Consider the following 14,783-nt stretch of genomic DNA (forward strand, 5'->3'; position numbering starts at 1 on the left):
AACTTGGGTTTTAATATTGGAAAGGTCTCAACATGGAACTCAATACTGCTTTATCCTAGCTTAAAGAATTCTTACTGGGAATGACATTGCTTTTGGCAGGTTAGAGATATGACAATATTTCTAAGGGGTACAATTAACTCCAGTATGAGATTAAATGGGTTTTAAAAATTATGACAATGTATCAGGGGGCTCAAGGAGTGAGATACACATTTTAGAACTAGATGTTTTTCTGCACCAATACACTCTTCACACAGTAGACAAACCTTAAAGATGAAATCTGCAAACTCCCAGTGCAGAAGATGAGGGTCACAACTCATAATTCTTAATTTAATAAACTATGCACAGACTGCCATTTGAGTTTTTTCACCTTCTCACCCTACAACCCTGGGTCCTCCTTATAGGGAGGAAAACAAGGAGTCCATGAAAGCTAGAGAGCTGCATTACAGAGGATTCAGGAATAAAACCTTAATAACATACGTACTATATCTTAGGTATTACCCATATCAGACTTTTTCCCAGTTGTTTTTTTTTTTCTTTTTTTCCCAGTTGTTTTGAATCTAAAATTAACTCTCCTTTCCCCAGACACAGGAAGAAGCAAAATACCAAAGCAATCAGTCAGAAAAAAATAAAAATAAAATAAGGTACTACCCCTAAAATAAAATTTAGGAATAACTCCAAACTTTTAGTTTTCTTGTCTGTTTTTTTTTTTTTTTTAATCTCCCAGGATATTTCCCTTGGTGTCCTACTCTTTGGCAAACAATATCTAACATGCAACAACTTCTGCCTATTTTCTTTCTCTGGAAGTAACATGTTCAACCCCAAATGTGAAACTCTACATGGGTCATTTCTACTGTGATACTCTGCCACCAAGTATGAAGCTGAAAGTCTGGTATCCTTCTCCAAATCAATGTGCCTTCCAGGTTTCTCTAGGCCTCAGCCTCTCCAGCCAAGCAGGCTTGTTTCCCAGCACTTCTCCCATCTTTCTGCCCCAGCATCAGTCAGTAAGGCTATTCAGGCAAGTCTACCTGTGAATCAGCCCTCGATTTATCCCATTTCTATTCCCCCTGTGACCCACACAGTGCAGGCTCTTGTCACAGGGCATCCTCCTGCTTGGTCTCCTGATGTCAGCTCCAATCCTGCTTACCTGACGCTGTGGGACAGCACAGCATGAATTCTGCTTGCCCCGCACATCAGCACATCAAAGACCAACACCTGAGTTCAGGATTCAAATACTAAACATCCACCAAGATTTCTACACAAGGGTCCTCTTCTAGAGTATTCTCACTTTTCCAATTTCAAAAATTTGGATTTCTCTTTCCTTTCTTCCAAACAAAAACCTCCTGGTCTAAGGCTATGTTTTGATGTTTTACTCAGAATAGCAGTTGCATCTTTGCAAAGAGTGCTGCTAATTGGAAAGAGACACAAGAGAACTCCCTTAACAATTGTGGAAATCTGTATCTCCATCTAAGAGGGAATTACAGAGATAGGTGTTCATGTGTGCAGATGGACCGATACACAGGCACAAATATATGTAAAGACACGCTGACTTGTATGCTAAAAACTTGTAAGCTTTACTGTACTTTAAAAATAAATAAATAAAACCAACTATCTTTCATAAAGTCTCAGACCCACTAAACCAAAGAAGACCATCATTCCCCTGAAACCCACAGTCCTTTGTCTGCAGTATTATATTCCACACTTTCTTATTGATCTAAAGCAGGTGAGTGCATCGGAATCTCCTGCAGAGTCTTTAAAAAAAAAAAAAAAAAAAAAGGCCTTCCCTACTTACTGGTGAAATAACACACTGTCTGGGGTTTGTTTTAATACACTCCAGCAAGGGCAAGGGCACTTGCAGTTTTATTATACTATTCTACTTTTATGTATATTTGAAATTTTCTGTTTAAAAAATACTCCACCAGAAGAAATGTGGAGCAGAGGAAATAAAATCAGCAAAAAGCCGACAGCCACCGCAACTAGGTTCCTTTTGCTATTCTCTGTACTTTTGTATATCTTTGGAAATTTCTGTAATAAAATGTTAAAAATGTACATACATTTTAATTTGCACATACCCAGGCCCCACTCCAGCATATATGACAGGTGGGGACTACTGAGAGCATCCAATATATATTTTTTTAAAGTTCCACAAGTGACTCTGATGTTCCCCATTTGAGAATCACAGCTTTTCATTCTTAGAACAAATATTCACTGAGCAGCACCACACACCATGCCCTGTGCTAAGCACTGAGGAATCCACATTTAAGGAGTACACAGATTACTACAAGGAAAAAAGCATTTCAACCCAAACTACAAGGCATTATCAATGCCATGACAGGGTATGTGCAAGATACCACAGATATGGACACTAGCAGTTATAAAGATTCTTGAAAGAGACTACTACATTCTTCATCTTTTACACCTATGACTCCTAGTGTGATGTCCCTCACCTGGAAAGTCCATAAGAATACGTTTCTGGTTCATCTTTAGGACTACTGCTGAGTAAACAGTTGGTTTTTCCCAAAAATTCTATCACCAGAGAATTGTATTTCTCTCATTCACTCATTTTAAGAATTCCAAAGATGAATATTTTATTAAGTTTCTGAGAGGAAGAGTGGCACAAACACGGTAGTATAGGTCCTTATAAATACGAGCCAGAATGAAGACAAACAAAAAAGTGGCCCCATCATAAAAAGTAATCCTTCAAAGACTGAGTGGTGGTTTCCAGAGGAGGGAAGACCAGACACCACTCACTCACAGGCCCCCTTGCTCTCACCATGTTTAAATAGAACAAAGAAAGTACCTGAAACCTCCACCGTCTATGACTTGCTTAAAAGAAAGATGAGTACAGTGAAAACATGGTTTTTTTTGTTTGTTCCTAGTAGCTTCAATATTTACCTCAGGGAGTACAGTTTGAGAGCTCCTAAATAAAGGACACCTGAGGGAGTCAGGTTTTCAGCGCTAGCTGCAGGTGAAACTCAAAGTCAATTTTTATTTAAGCAGTAGATGCTTTTACCAGACTTTCCCTTAATCTGTTAGTTCAACATAGTTAAAAATAGGCTGCATATAGAACTCCCAGACTGCTTTTAAGTGGTGATTTCTCACAAGAACTGATAAACTCTGCTGAATGACCTGTTGAATGGAGAAGCTAGCAAGGATGATTTCTTAAGATTCTAAAAAACTCTGGTTTGATGAATTCCTGTTAGACTTTAAGAAGCTAAATGAGATTACCTCAAAAGCACTCATATTCTAAAAATTAGCAACACAGTTCAAAAATATTTTTTAGCAAGTCTCAAATAAAACAATGCTAAAAGAACCAATTTATTTTTTTAAATGCTTAAAATTCTTTAAAGATGTTTTTTACCTGATCAAGGTGAGGCTGTGTTGCTGGCACATGCTGAAGTTTTTTCTGCAAACTAAAAACAACTGATTATAAATTCAGAGATCAATATACTTCCGATTTAACCTTCTACGTTACTTAGAATACAGAACTACATAAAAGAAGAGAGTTTCCACAACTCAATTATACAGTTCCAATTTTACATACTGTTTAACGTATTCTATAGCAAAAAACTAGCAGATTGTTTAAAGATTTTTCCTGATGATGTGTACACATTTAACAAACACGCAAGAATATTGGTGGTTGCCAGAGGGGAGGGGGATGGGGCATGGGAGAAGTGAAGGGGACTAAGATGTACAAACTTCCAGTTACAAAATAAATAATTCAAAGGTGAAAAGCAGAAAATATAGTCAATAATAGTGTAGTAACATTGTATGGTGACCACATTTACGAAAGTGAGCACTAAGTAAGATACAGAATTCTCAATTCACTATTTTGTACATCTGAAAATAAAACATTGTTTGTTACACTTCAATAAAAAATGTACATATGTTCACATGCATAATATACGCACAATACAGAAAAAACTAATCTTCAGCAACATGATTTTGTGTGGTTAAATATGTCAGCACATTTCTTTTCAATTCCAACAGATCTATTACTGGTCTAGAAAAATACACATACAAATTTCCTCAACATGCCCCATGCTTCCTAATGTGAAAATAATGCTAGTACCCAAAGAAAGTTAGAAGAGTGTATTTTTTCCTTTATCGATGTTTTCCCTTAAACATATCTACTTATTAGGAAATAAGTAGTATCCACAAATATAAGTTTCGGGTCAGGTGCCAGTGAGCGAAAACAAAAAGAATCTTAAAAATGTACTGTTTTGATATGAAAAAGAACAAGAAGATCAATATGGCACAAGTTATACCCTTAACAACTGTAGCACACATTTGGACACTGATGGTGGTAAAGGCTGAGAGGAGGAAAAGGACTTAAAACCTTGCAGATGTTTTGCTTTGCAGAACAGTGAGGGGTAAATTAGTAACAGGGAGTTTAGAAAAGAGAAGAGGATTGTAGGAACTGCTGGAGGGAAATGAGCCTCACTGGAGGGGGTCTTAGTAGAGAAAGTGTCAAATTAAATCCTTCCCAGCTGGTTGCTCAGGAAAGGATTCTCCATTTTAGCAACTGAGCACAATGAAAAGTTATGCACAGGCCTGAGCCAGAGAGGGCATCACATAAGTAGATACTTCTTTAAGTGTCACCAATGCATTATCACTGTTTTTAAGCAAGTGTGGGATGAGATTATCTTAGAAAATGTTTGAAAAATCACACTCTCTCATGTTCAATATTTAATGTTGTTAAAAATAACTGCCAACAACTTGTGCAAGGAAGGAAAAGTTTTCTTCAACCCTCTTAGATGGCTGGCTGGGTGTGAAAATTAGAACGATTAACAGGAGAAAAGTGTACAAGTTTATTAATTTAAGTTTTTTAAAAAATATATTATTTTAGAGAGAGAAAGAGAGAACGTGCAGGGGAGAGGAGCAAAGGGAGAGGGAGAGAGAATCCCAAGTGGACTCTCGGCTGAGTGCCAAGCATGGAGCCCAACACAGGGCTGAATCCCAGGACCCTGAGGTCATGATCTGGGCCAAAACAAGAGTCAGACACTTAACCGACTGAGGCAGTCAGATACCCCTATTAATGTAAATTTTATGTCACAAAGAAGCCTTCATAAAGAAATGAAAAACCAAAGAAATGGTTAAACCTGAGTGTTTTTATGCTACATTTGATGAAGAGTGGAAGGCTGAGGAAAGATGCAAGGGGGCAGAGTATGAAACAAGTGTTAAACTGGGGGATATTCAGAGAGACCAGTATTTTCAGATTCCTCCGTGAGTACTTTAGTCTTTAGAGGTAAGGATGTTCCTTTCCTCTGGGCATAGTGAGGGTACTCTCACGTGAGGCTTTTGTGTCAACTACTTCAGAAGAAATGGGAGAAAATATTTCCAAATCACATATCTGGTAAGGTGTAATACCTAGAATATATATATATATAAAACTCCTCCAGCTCGGCCCAAAACAACAAACCACCTGATTAAAAAATGGATACAGTATTTGCATAGACATTTCTCCAAAGATGATGATCTACAAATGGCCACTAAGCATATGAAAAGATGTTCGTGATCTCTAACCATTAGAAAAATGCAAAGCATAACCACAATGAGCTGCCACCTCACACTCAGGAGGATGGCTACTACCAAAACCAACTGGAGTGTTGGCCAGGCCGTGGAAAAACTGGAATCCTGTACGCTGCTGGTGGCAAGTTCAAATGGTGCAGCTGTTGTGAATAATAGTATGGCATGCTTCAAATATTAAAAATACATGAAAGCAGAAATCTCAAAGAGACATTTGCACACCCACGTCACAGCAACATTGTTCACAACAGCCAAGAGGTGGAAGCAACCCAAATGTTCACCAACGGATGGATGGATAAAGAAAATGTGGTACGTACATACGATGGGATATTATTTAGCATTAAAGGAAAGAAATCCTGTCACATGCTCCAACATGAACCTTGAGGATTAAGTGAAATAAGCCAGTTACAATATAACAAATGCCATAACTTTCACTGGTATAAGGAATCTAGATTCTTTTTTTTTTTTTTAATTCTTTATTTGACAAAGAGAGCAAGAGAGAACACAAGTGGTGGGGAGGGGCAGAGGGAGAAGGAGAAGCAGACTCCCTGCTGAAAGGGGAGCCCAACACAGGGTTTGATCCCAGAACCCCAAGTTCATGACCTGAGTTGAAGGCAGCTGCTTGACTGAGCCACCCAGACACCCCTAAAGTAGTCAAATTCTTAAAAACAGATAATAGAGGGCAGCCCGGGTGGCTCAGCGGTTTAGCGCCACCTTCAGCCCAGGGCCTGATCCTGGAGGCCTGGGATTGAGTCCCACTTCAGGCTCCCTGCATGGGGCCTGGTTCTCCCTCTGCCTGTGTCTCTGCCTCTCTCTCTCTCTCTCTCTCTGTGTCTCTCATGAATAAGTAAAATCTTTAAAAAAAAGAAAAAAAAACAGATAATAGATTGGTGGTTGCCAGGTGCTGAACATGGAGAGCTGTCATTCAACAGTTACAGAGTTTCACGTCGGCAAGATGAGAAGTTCTGTAGAACTATTGCACAACAATGTGAACTACTTACACTACTACTACTATTGCACAACTAATGTGAACTACTTACACTACTGAGTTGTACACTTAAAAATAAGATGATTATTAAAAACAACAACAACAACAAAAAGATACTGATGTCCAGGGAAGAAACACATTCCTGTCCCTTATCAAAAAGATTTCCTCCAGGGAAAGAAACAGGAAAGTGATACATCACTTAGGAGAAAAAAGAAGTCTGTAGGAATACCTCAAGCCAAAAATTTTTTATGTATTTCATGCATTTTCTTATAAAGTATTACACACAGTGGTTGGTGTAGACATATTAATTAATCCTTAACATTAACTACCATTTATACTACGATTTCTATAGGAAAATGTATTATGATTTCTAAACATCAAATTAATAAGTTTCAAGAACATAATCATTAGGAATGATCTACAGGAATGATAAGACATTTAAATAAAATGTGTAACTGTATAAACCATTCCTGTAACTTCTATAACTATGGAATAAAAAGTACATTACAATAAAAGTGAGCAAAATACAGAAAACATACCTTATTCCAGAAAGGCTGTCAAAGGCATGAAGATCTAATACATTAGAGAGGTCAACTCTAAAAGGAAGAAATCCAGTGTTAACAATGGGAAATTCTGTGAAAAATATTCAATTAATCAAGGAAAAAAATCTAAGACTTTTGCCAAAAATGTAGACCTAAAGTTTAATCAATATATCATATTGCGAAACACATAAAAATGACAAGCAAGGAACAAAAAGCTTTTTGTCAAACTTTGTAATAGAATTTCTTCATAAAATTAAAAAAAAACAGTAAACAGTATAAAGTCAAGGCAGAAAATTACTTGATCATTGCTTTAGTAAGCTATTTATATTTATATTTTTACTTTATTTTTTTAAATTAATTAATTTATTTATGATAGTCACACAGAGAGAGAGAGAGAGAGGCAGAGACACAGGCAGAGGGAGAAGCAGGCTCCATGCACCGGGAGCCTGATGTGGGATTCGATCCCGGGTCTCCAGGATCGCGCCCTGGGCCAAAGGCAGGCGCCAAACCGCTGCGCCACCCAGGGATCCCATATATTTTTACTTTAAATTCTCTTTTCAATCCTCTAAATTTATAAGCTTGATTTCAAATACATTTTTACACCTCCCCCCAAAAAAATCAGTTATAGAAATGGAATTTTGCAAAGCAGCAGCTTATTGCTCAAAAGATGAAATGGAGGAAGTAAAGCAAATTGAACTAGTGTGGCAATACAGTACCACCTTTCTTTGGGAATGTCTGTATTTCTTTTACTTCACCTCCCCCCTTCCATGATATAACAGGTAATATTTTAAGAATATGAGGAGTCAGGGAACTAATGTATAAATGTTCACTCTATGACTCTAATCTACATCCTAAGAATGTGGTTTATTTCCTTCAGGCCAGAGTTGCAGAGACTGCAACATCCCAGTTAGTTCTCTATCTGAATAAATATTATTTCCATGGGAATTATTTAGAGGTAATTATGGCTTTATTAGGAAAGCAGTGATTCAAATCAGAGGAGAATATCCTATCACAGACAGAACTTTACTTTTGATTTAAGTACAAAGACTAGTAAGTTCCAATATTTACATGAGCCTGTAAAACAGCAGAGGACAGTGATCCTTAGCCTTTATAATCAAAGTTTACGACGAAGGAATATTTCAAGAAAGTGAGAGCAGTATGAATCTCCAAAGTAGACTCCGAGAATTTGCCATTTTTCTGTCACAAGGAAAATAAAACTTAATCAAATTCAAGATTTTTAAAAATATGCCAACATGTAAGCCAAACCACCTCCTGTAACTTAGGAGTGACCAGCTCTGCCTGTTTTGCTGATTCTCAGCAGTCTGCCATATATTCATGCCTGCAGCAACAATACTGTTTGATCATGAATACTTATCCTGGCATGAGGCAGACATATTCCCATCTTACTAAAAGAGTAACACTCCAAAGTTATATGTTAATAAACTATAACACCACTTCAAATTCAGGACATTCTAGATGAAAAGAATCAGGAAAATCATCAAAGAAGTAAATGTTCCATGAAGACATTTTTAAATACCAACTTACATAAGAGATCAAAGCCTTAACATGAAACATATTTCCATTTTCACCATGACAGTTGAGTAAATGTTTATACTGATACATGCAAATGAATGAACTTCTCCCCCAAGTTTATCACCTTTACCTTAGGAAATAGCTAGTTTAAAATGTACACCTGCCAATCATCTGGATATCGAAATTCAGGCCAACTGTATGAATACTGAAAGTCAGTTTTGAAACACACATTTCTTAAATAAACAGTTTCACTCTGACAGTGTTCTTAAGAATCTATGTCTCAAGTTTAGAAATAATTCTGCTTGATACTCAGAATCTTTTGATATTTCCAAAACACACAGGATCAACACTAGATCTGTATCTGTTAAAATTTAGAGAATAAGCCTCCACTGAAGCTGCCTCAAAGTAGCCACTGCCCTTGCTCCTGTGGCAGAGCTGGGATGCTAGGGGTGCCAGGGTCCATGCCTCTCTTTTCTGTACACATGGGGAAAGAGCTGGAATAGGGCTGGGGGAGCTCTGCTCCCACCTGGACCAGACTGGAGCTCTCCACTGTGAGGACCACTGGGGGATGGGGAGTGCTAGAGCAGTGTTGGAGGGGAGGGGCAAAAAAATCTACAGAGAATATATGTGCTGCCAAAGCGAGCACATACAGAGAATAAAATAATACCAATCTCTCACTGTATCTCACCAGATTGAAATGGAGAGGAAAACAGGAAAAGCCTAAAGTTCCAGATTAGAGTTAACATGGACCTGCCCAAAATCTAGTACCATGAAAAGTAAATTCCTTCATTCATCCAATTAAAAACTAATTCCTATGGCATGAAATATATTTAATTTCCTTCATTAGAGATAAAAATATCAGATATTTCCAGAACAGTAATACAAAAAAATAAAAACGAAAAGATGATTACCATCAGTTTTTATGTGGTGCAGAGGGGAGGTCAGCTGCTACTCTGAGATTAGTTTTCCAAAGTTCAATGAGTCTCCTAAACAGGGGCCACCAGCCAATCCCAGATTTACAAATTGTCATACCCATCCAATAGCTAACTCCTGAACTCCAGAACCAGATTTCCGAAGACCTTCCCCAGTGGCACCTCAAACTCACTATCTACAAAACTCAACTAACCACCTTTTACCAAATCCTTGCTATCACTACCTCATGGAAGCTGCTCCTGCTTTAGGTGGAGAATTGTATCATATTCAATCCTTCTCCAGGACTCATTCTGCTTTTAAAATCTTTCACTAAACTCCTTGTTGCCCACAGGAAAAAAAAATCCAAAGTATATATTATGGCGTTCAAGATCTTTTGTGGAAAGTTCTCCATCTCTTCAGTCTTTTTCTCTCTGCCACATACCATGTGCTATAGTCATTCTAAAATACTTACAGGTCCCTGGAATACAAAATCTTCCTTATGCCTAAAAAGCATCACTACTCTTATTCATTGGGAAAATCCTATTCATTCTTCAAGACTCAGGTCAATAATCACCTTCTCAAAATGTCCTGAATCTTTATCAAGAAGACCTGGGTAGTTGTTGCTTTATCTCCCGGTTCTTATAGGACCCTACACAATTAATACTGATGTTATATTAATTATATTTAATATATTGAGTTTATTTACTTCTGTCTCCCCCAAATGACTCATCACCTACTCCAAAGGCAGTTTTTGCTTTACCCATTGCTTAAATCCTCAACAAGCCAAGAAATGCCTAACAACTAAGAGAAAGCCCAGTAAGTAGTTTGTTGAATTAATATTACTGAACAACTGGATTTTGGTTTTCCTCTGTTCAGTCCTCTGAAATATCTAAGATTAAAAAAGAGTCAGGAAGAGGTAAGAATGGCCCTTCTTGGGACCCCTGGGTGGCTCAGTGGTTGAGCATCTGGCTTCGGCTCAGCGCATGATCCCAGGATTCGGGATCCAGTCCCACATTTGGCGGGCTCCTTGCAAGAAGCCTGCTTCTCCCTCTGCCTGAGTCTCCGCCTCTCTCTGTCTCTCAAGAATAATAAATAAATGTTAAAAAAAAAAAAAAAAAGAATGGCCCTTCTTCTGATCTTCCAGCTGCCACTGTTACTGCCTTCCCCTTCTTAAGTCTATGTGGTCCATTAGAACTTCCATTTGCTTCAAAGTCAACTTAAGTCTTACCAATAAGACTCTTATTCCTCAACTTAAATATTCAAGGTAAGCCTTTTCTATATATGCTTACAGCAGTCTTATTATTGTCAGTTTCACTATCAGTGTTTGTCAACCACAAAATGCTTGAGGCATTAAAATTTAAAAACAAAAAACCAAACACAATAAAACAAAACTTCCATCATTGACCTCAAACATTATTGTTAAAAACAAGATCTCTAGTTTCTAAACTGGGAAGCTCAAGTTGCTCTGCCTCAAGGAACTGAGGGAAATATTTAATGTAAGATTCATGACCAGGGTAAGAATTCTACCATGGAGGTCTGCTCTTCACTGAAAAAGATCTTAATTCAACTTCAGTTCTCACAGCAAGGAAGCACTATTTCAGAAAGTTCCTAGATTCTCAGATACAATGGCAAACACAAGACACTGAAGATAAGAGAGGATCCCTGGGTGGCTCAGCGGTTTAGCGCCATCTTCAGCCCAGGGCGTAATCTGGAGACCGGGATCGAGTCCCATGTCGGGTTCCCTGCGTGGAGCCTGCTTCTCCCTCTGCCTGTGTCTCTGCCTCTCTCTCTCTCTCTCTCATGAATAAATAAATCTTAAAAAATTTATTTTTTTAATTTCGTCTATGTGTCCCTTTGTAATGAAGATAAAGTTTAAGGAGAAAGAAAATGGTAAAATGCAATAGAAAAAGACCAATAACTGAGGAATGGCTCTGGTAGGAGTTAGAGATTTTCTACAATTGGAATCTGAAATGCAGGGAGCACATTTGGTGTATGCTTGTAGAAGACTTACACTAAGGGCATTCTTCTGCTACCTCTGCCAGCAGATGAGTGGCTTCTGAGAATGCATACCAAATTAATTCCCCAGCTGTTCACATGCACACAAGCAGCTGCCACTGTTACTGCCTAACACTTAGGGTAGTCTGTCAGCACCTCTCATCTCTGCCATAGCAGACAAGCCTCTCGGCTAAGACCTCTGCTGCACTTCCAAGGAAAGAATCTCTGAATTAAGGACTGGGTTGGCACTAGACTGCCAGCTGTGAGCCTTAGAGATGCGACTGCATGTTGCTGGGTCTATCAGCTGCTGAACCATTCTTATTAAAAAATGAGCTTAACGACAAATTCCCTTAAGAAAGTTTCTGAAATCATAATAGCATTCGTTGGAAAACAGAATTCACAGAAATACACTTCACAGATGTTTCAAGAATATGTCTATTTTGCAAAGTAATGCACATCTGTATGAACAGAATAAAAAGATAGAAGAACCTACAGGAAATGGAAATCAAAATGTAAAAGGATGTGTTAGGAACTTAAAGGTTGCATCTATTTTTACATAACAGATTTTTCCAACTATAGAAAAAACTAAGATTTTTTTTTTAAATATTAGAAAGCCATTTAAGTACTTCAAGCTAAGATAAGATTCCTAATAATATACTTTTAGAGATTTCTATACTAGTTACTTTTTTGAGTGGATGAAAAGTCCTAGGTCATCTTCCTCATGAAGCAAAAGCGCAGTTACCCAGTCTTACCATGGCTCTGTAGTCTTAGCTACAAGAAGAAGCAAAAGTTTATTTGGTTTATTTATTGACCAAATAAACCAAACTTATTTATTTATTTATTTATTTATTTAAGATTGGAATTTTTTTTTTTAGATTTATTTATTCATGAGAGAGAGAGAAAGAGAGAAAGAGAGAGAGAGAGAGAGACAGAGGCAGAGGCAGAGGGAGAAGCAGGCTCCATGCAGGGAGTCTAACGTGGGACTCAATCCCGGGTCTCCAGGATCAGACTCTGGACTGAAGGCAGCGCTAAACGGCTGAGCCATCTGGGCTGCCCAACCAAACTAATTTATAAAGAACATTTAAAACATTTTGGGGGCCCCATTTTTTAAAAATGCACATGTATTTTTCTTATAGTAGAATCAAGTATATTTATCAATTACTTAATAATTATTATTAACTAAAATTATTTGTAAATATTCATAACGGCTTTTAAAAGTACCTTGATCTTTGTGTTTCTAAAATTTTTCCCAGTCCATTTATTGATCTGAAATAAAGATAAAAATGAGGAAGAAAGGATAAAAATTGTTAAATTTTTAAAAAATCATAAGGCATGTTATTCTAAAACAGGAAATAAGCATATACAAATATATCTGGATAAAAAATTAAAACAAATTTATATTTTTTATAATATATATTTTTAAATAAAACTTATATTTTTTATAATTTTTTTTTTCTAATCATAAATCAGGTATATTCTACTTCAGACATGATAGGCAAAAATCCACTGCACAACTGACAAACTAGGGGCTACTCTGAATTATAGAGATCCTTCACTTAAGGAAAAATGATTCATGAACAGCTGGTAATTCTAATGTTTTCAAAATGAGTAGATAAATCAAGATTCTTACTGAGACTCATTTTCCACAAGCACACATTGTGGACATGGCCATACACAGCCTAGAAGTAAAAACCTAGTTGTGAGTGGCTTTGACCCCAGATGGTCCTGAGTATTCACAGTAACACTAAGTCAAGCATCCAAGTTCTTTCACATAATTACCTTTTGGTTCCCTAACGAGAGTTTTTGCCAGTCCTTCCCTTTCTGATACTATTAATATAATGAAACAGGACTCCCTCTGTATGGCACCAAAAATACTAGCTACATTCTTTGCCACATACTATATACCACAACTATTTATCTTTATACCAGCAATCCCACTGCCTTCAGTGCTACATGCTTCTATATGTGCCTTTCATTGAAGCTTGGGTTCTGTGGCAAGTCTCTCTACCATTTCAAAAGTTCTTAATTTTCTCAACTGAATATACTGTATGGCCTGATGGCCACTTCTCTCAGATATGTTCATCTTCTTCCAATTCCTCAAATCAAACACCCAGTCAGTTACAAGTCTGATGTACAATGGAGGACCCAAAACCAAAGGGTCTGTCGTTTATCAAAGTGCTTTGTCCAAATTCTTTACTGGGATTGCTGTACAGAGTAGCCTGGCAACAAGGTGGATAACAGTCAATATTACTGATGTTACAGACCCAGCTTAAACAGTCAATATGGCAATGGATAAGTCCAGTAGCAATAATCCTTTCTTTCATGCCAAAAATGTTTGCTACATGGATTTATGTCCTCCTTTCCAGCAATCACAATGATGTAGAGGATTTTGGAAAGAGAAACAAAATTTAGGAGACCAGTGTCAAAAGGGGTAAAAGAAGTAATCTCCATTCACTGCTTTCATCTTTCTAGACTTTTCAAATATATCAAACATTTTTCTATTTCTTTCCTGTTTTTATTCATTGCAGCTTGAAAATACTATGTAAACCATGATAAAAAAAATCTATACTCTAATAATTTTAACAGTAGCTAACAGAGCACTTACTATGTCTCAGGCACTGTGCAAAGTTTGCCAACACTGTCTCATGAACACTTAAATCGAACTTAACGAAGTACATATTATTTCCCATTTTAGAGAGGAGAATTAAAAAGAACACAGCATCACCTTAATTCCAAAACCAGACAAAGACGCCACCAAAAAGGAGAATTATAGACCAATATCCCTGATGAACACAGATGCAAAAATTCTCAACAAGATACTAGCCAATAGTATCCAACAGTACATTAAGAAGATTAGGGCAGCCTAGGTGGCTCAGCAGTTTAGCACCGCCTTGGGCCCAGGGCGTGATCCTGGAGACCCAGGATCGAGTCCCATGTCGGGCTCCCTGCATGGAGCCTGCTTCTCCCTCTGCCTGTGTCTCTGCCTCTCTATCTCTCTGTGTCTCTCATTAATAAATAAATAAAATCTTTTTTTTAAAAAAAGAATTTTTTTGTTTTATTCTTTAAAAAGATTCACCATGACCAAGTGGGATTTATCCCCGGGATGCAAGGCTGGTTCAACACTCGTAAAAGCCATCAATGTGATAAACCATATCAAGAAGAGAAAAAACAAGAACCATATGATCCTCTCAATAGATACAGAGAAAGCATTTGACAAAATACAGCATCCATTCCTGATCAAAACTCTTCAGAGTGTAGGGATAGAGGGAACATTCCTCATCATCTTA

General features: G+C 37.5%; 1 protein-coding gene across 15 annotated transcripts in view; it reads right to left on the minus strand.

Annotated features, from left to right (window-relative positions):
- Positions 1-14,783, minus strand: part of LOC140640197 (zinc-regulated GTPase metalloprotein activator 1B) — a 57,603-nt gene that overhangs the window by 6,935 nt on the left and 35,885 nt on the right. For 12 of the 15 annotated variants that reach the window (XM_072839277.1, XM_072839223.1, XM_072839212.1 and 9 more), the window contains 3 exons: positions 12,718-12,762; positions 7,054-7,110; positions 3,359-3,410 (listed from right to left, as the gene is read on the minus strand). In XM_072839277.1, the coding sequence (XP_072695378.1) occupies positions 3,359-3,410; positions 7,054-7,110; positions 12,718-12,762 (154 nt within the window). The remainder of the gene's footprint in view (positions 1-3,358; positions 3,411-7,053; positions 7,111-12,717; positions 12,763-14,783) is intronic. The other 3 variants (XM_072839203.1, XM_072839192.1, XM_072839160.1) reach the window with 1 other exon arrangement.

The sequence above is a fragment of the Canis lupus genome, chromosome 1 (assembly GCF_048164855.1).
Source record: "Canis lupus baileyi chromosome 1, mCanLup2.hap1, whole genome shotgun sequence".
Classification (NCBI taxonomy): Eukaryota; Metazoa; Chordata; class Mammalia; order Carnivora; family Canidae; genus Canis; species Canis lupus.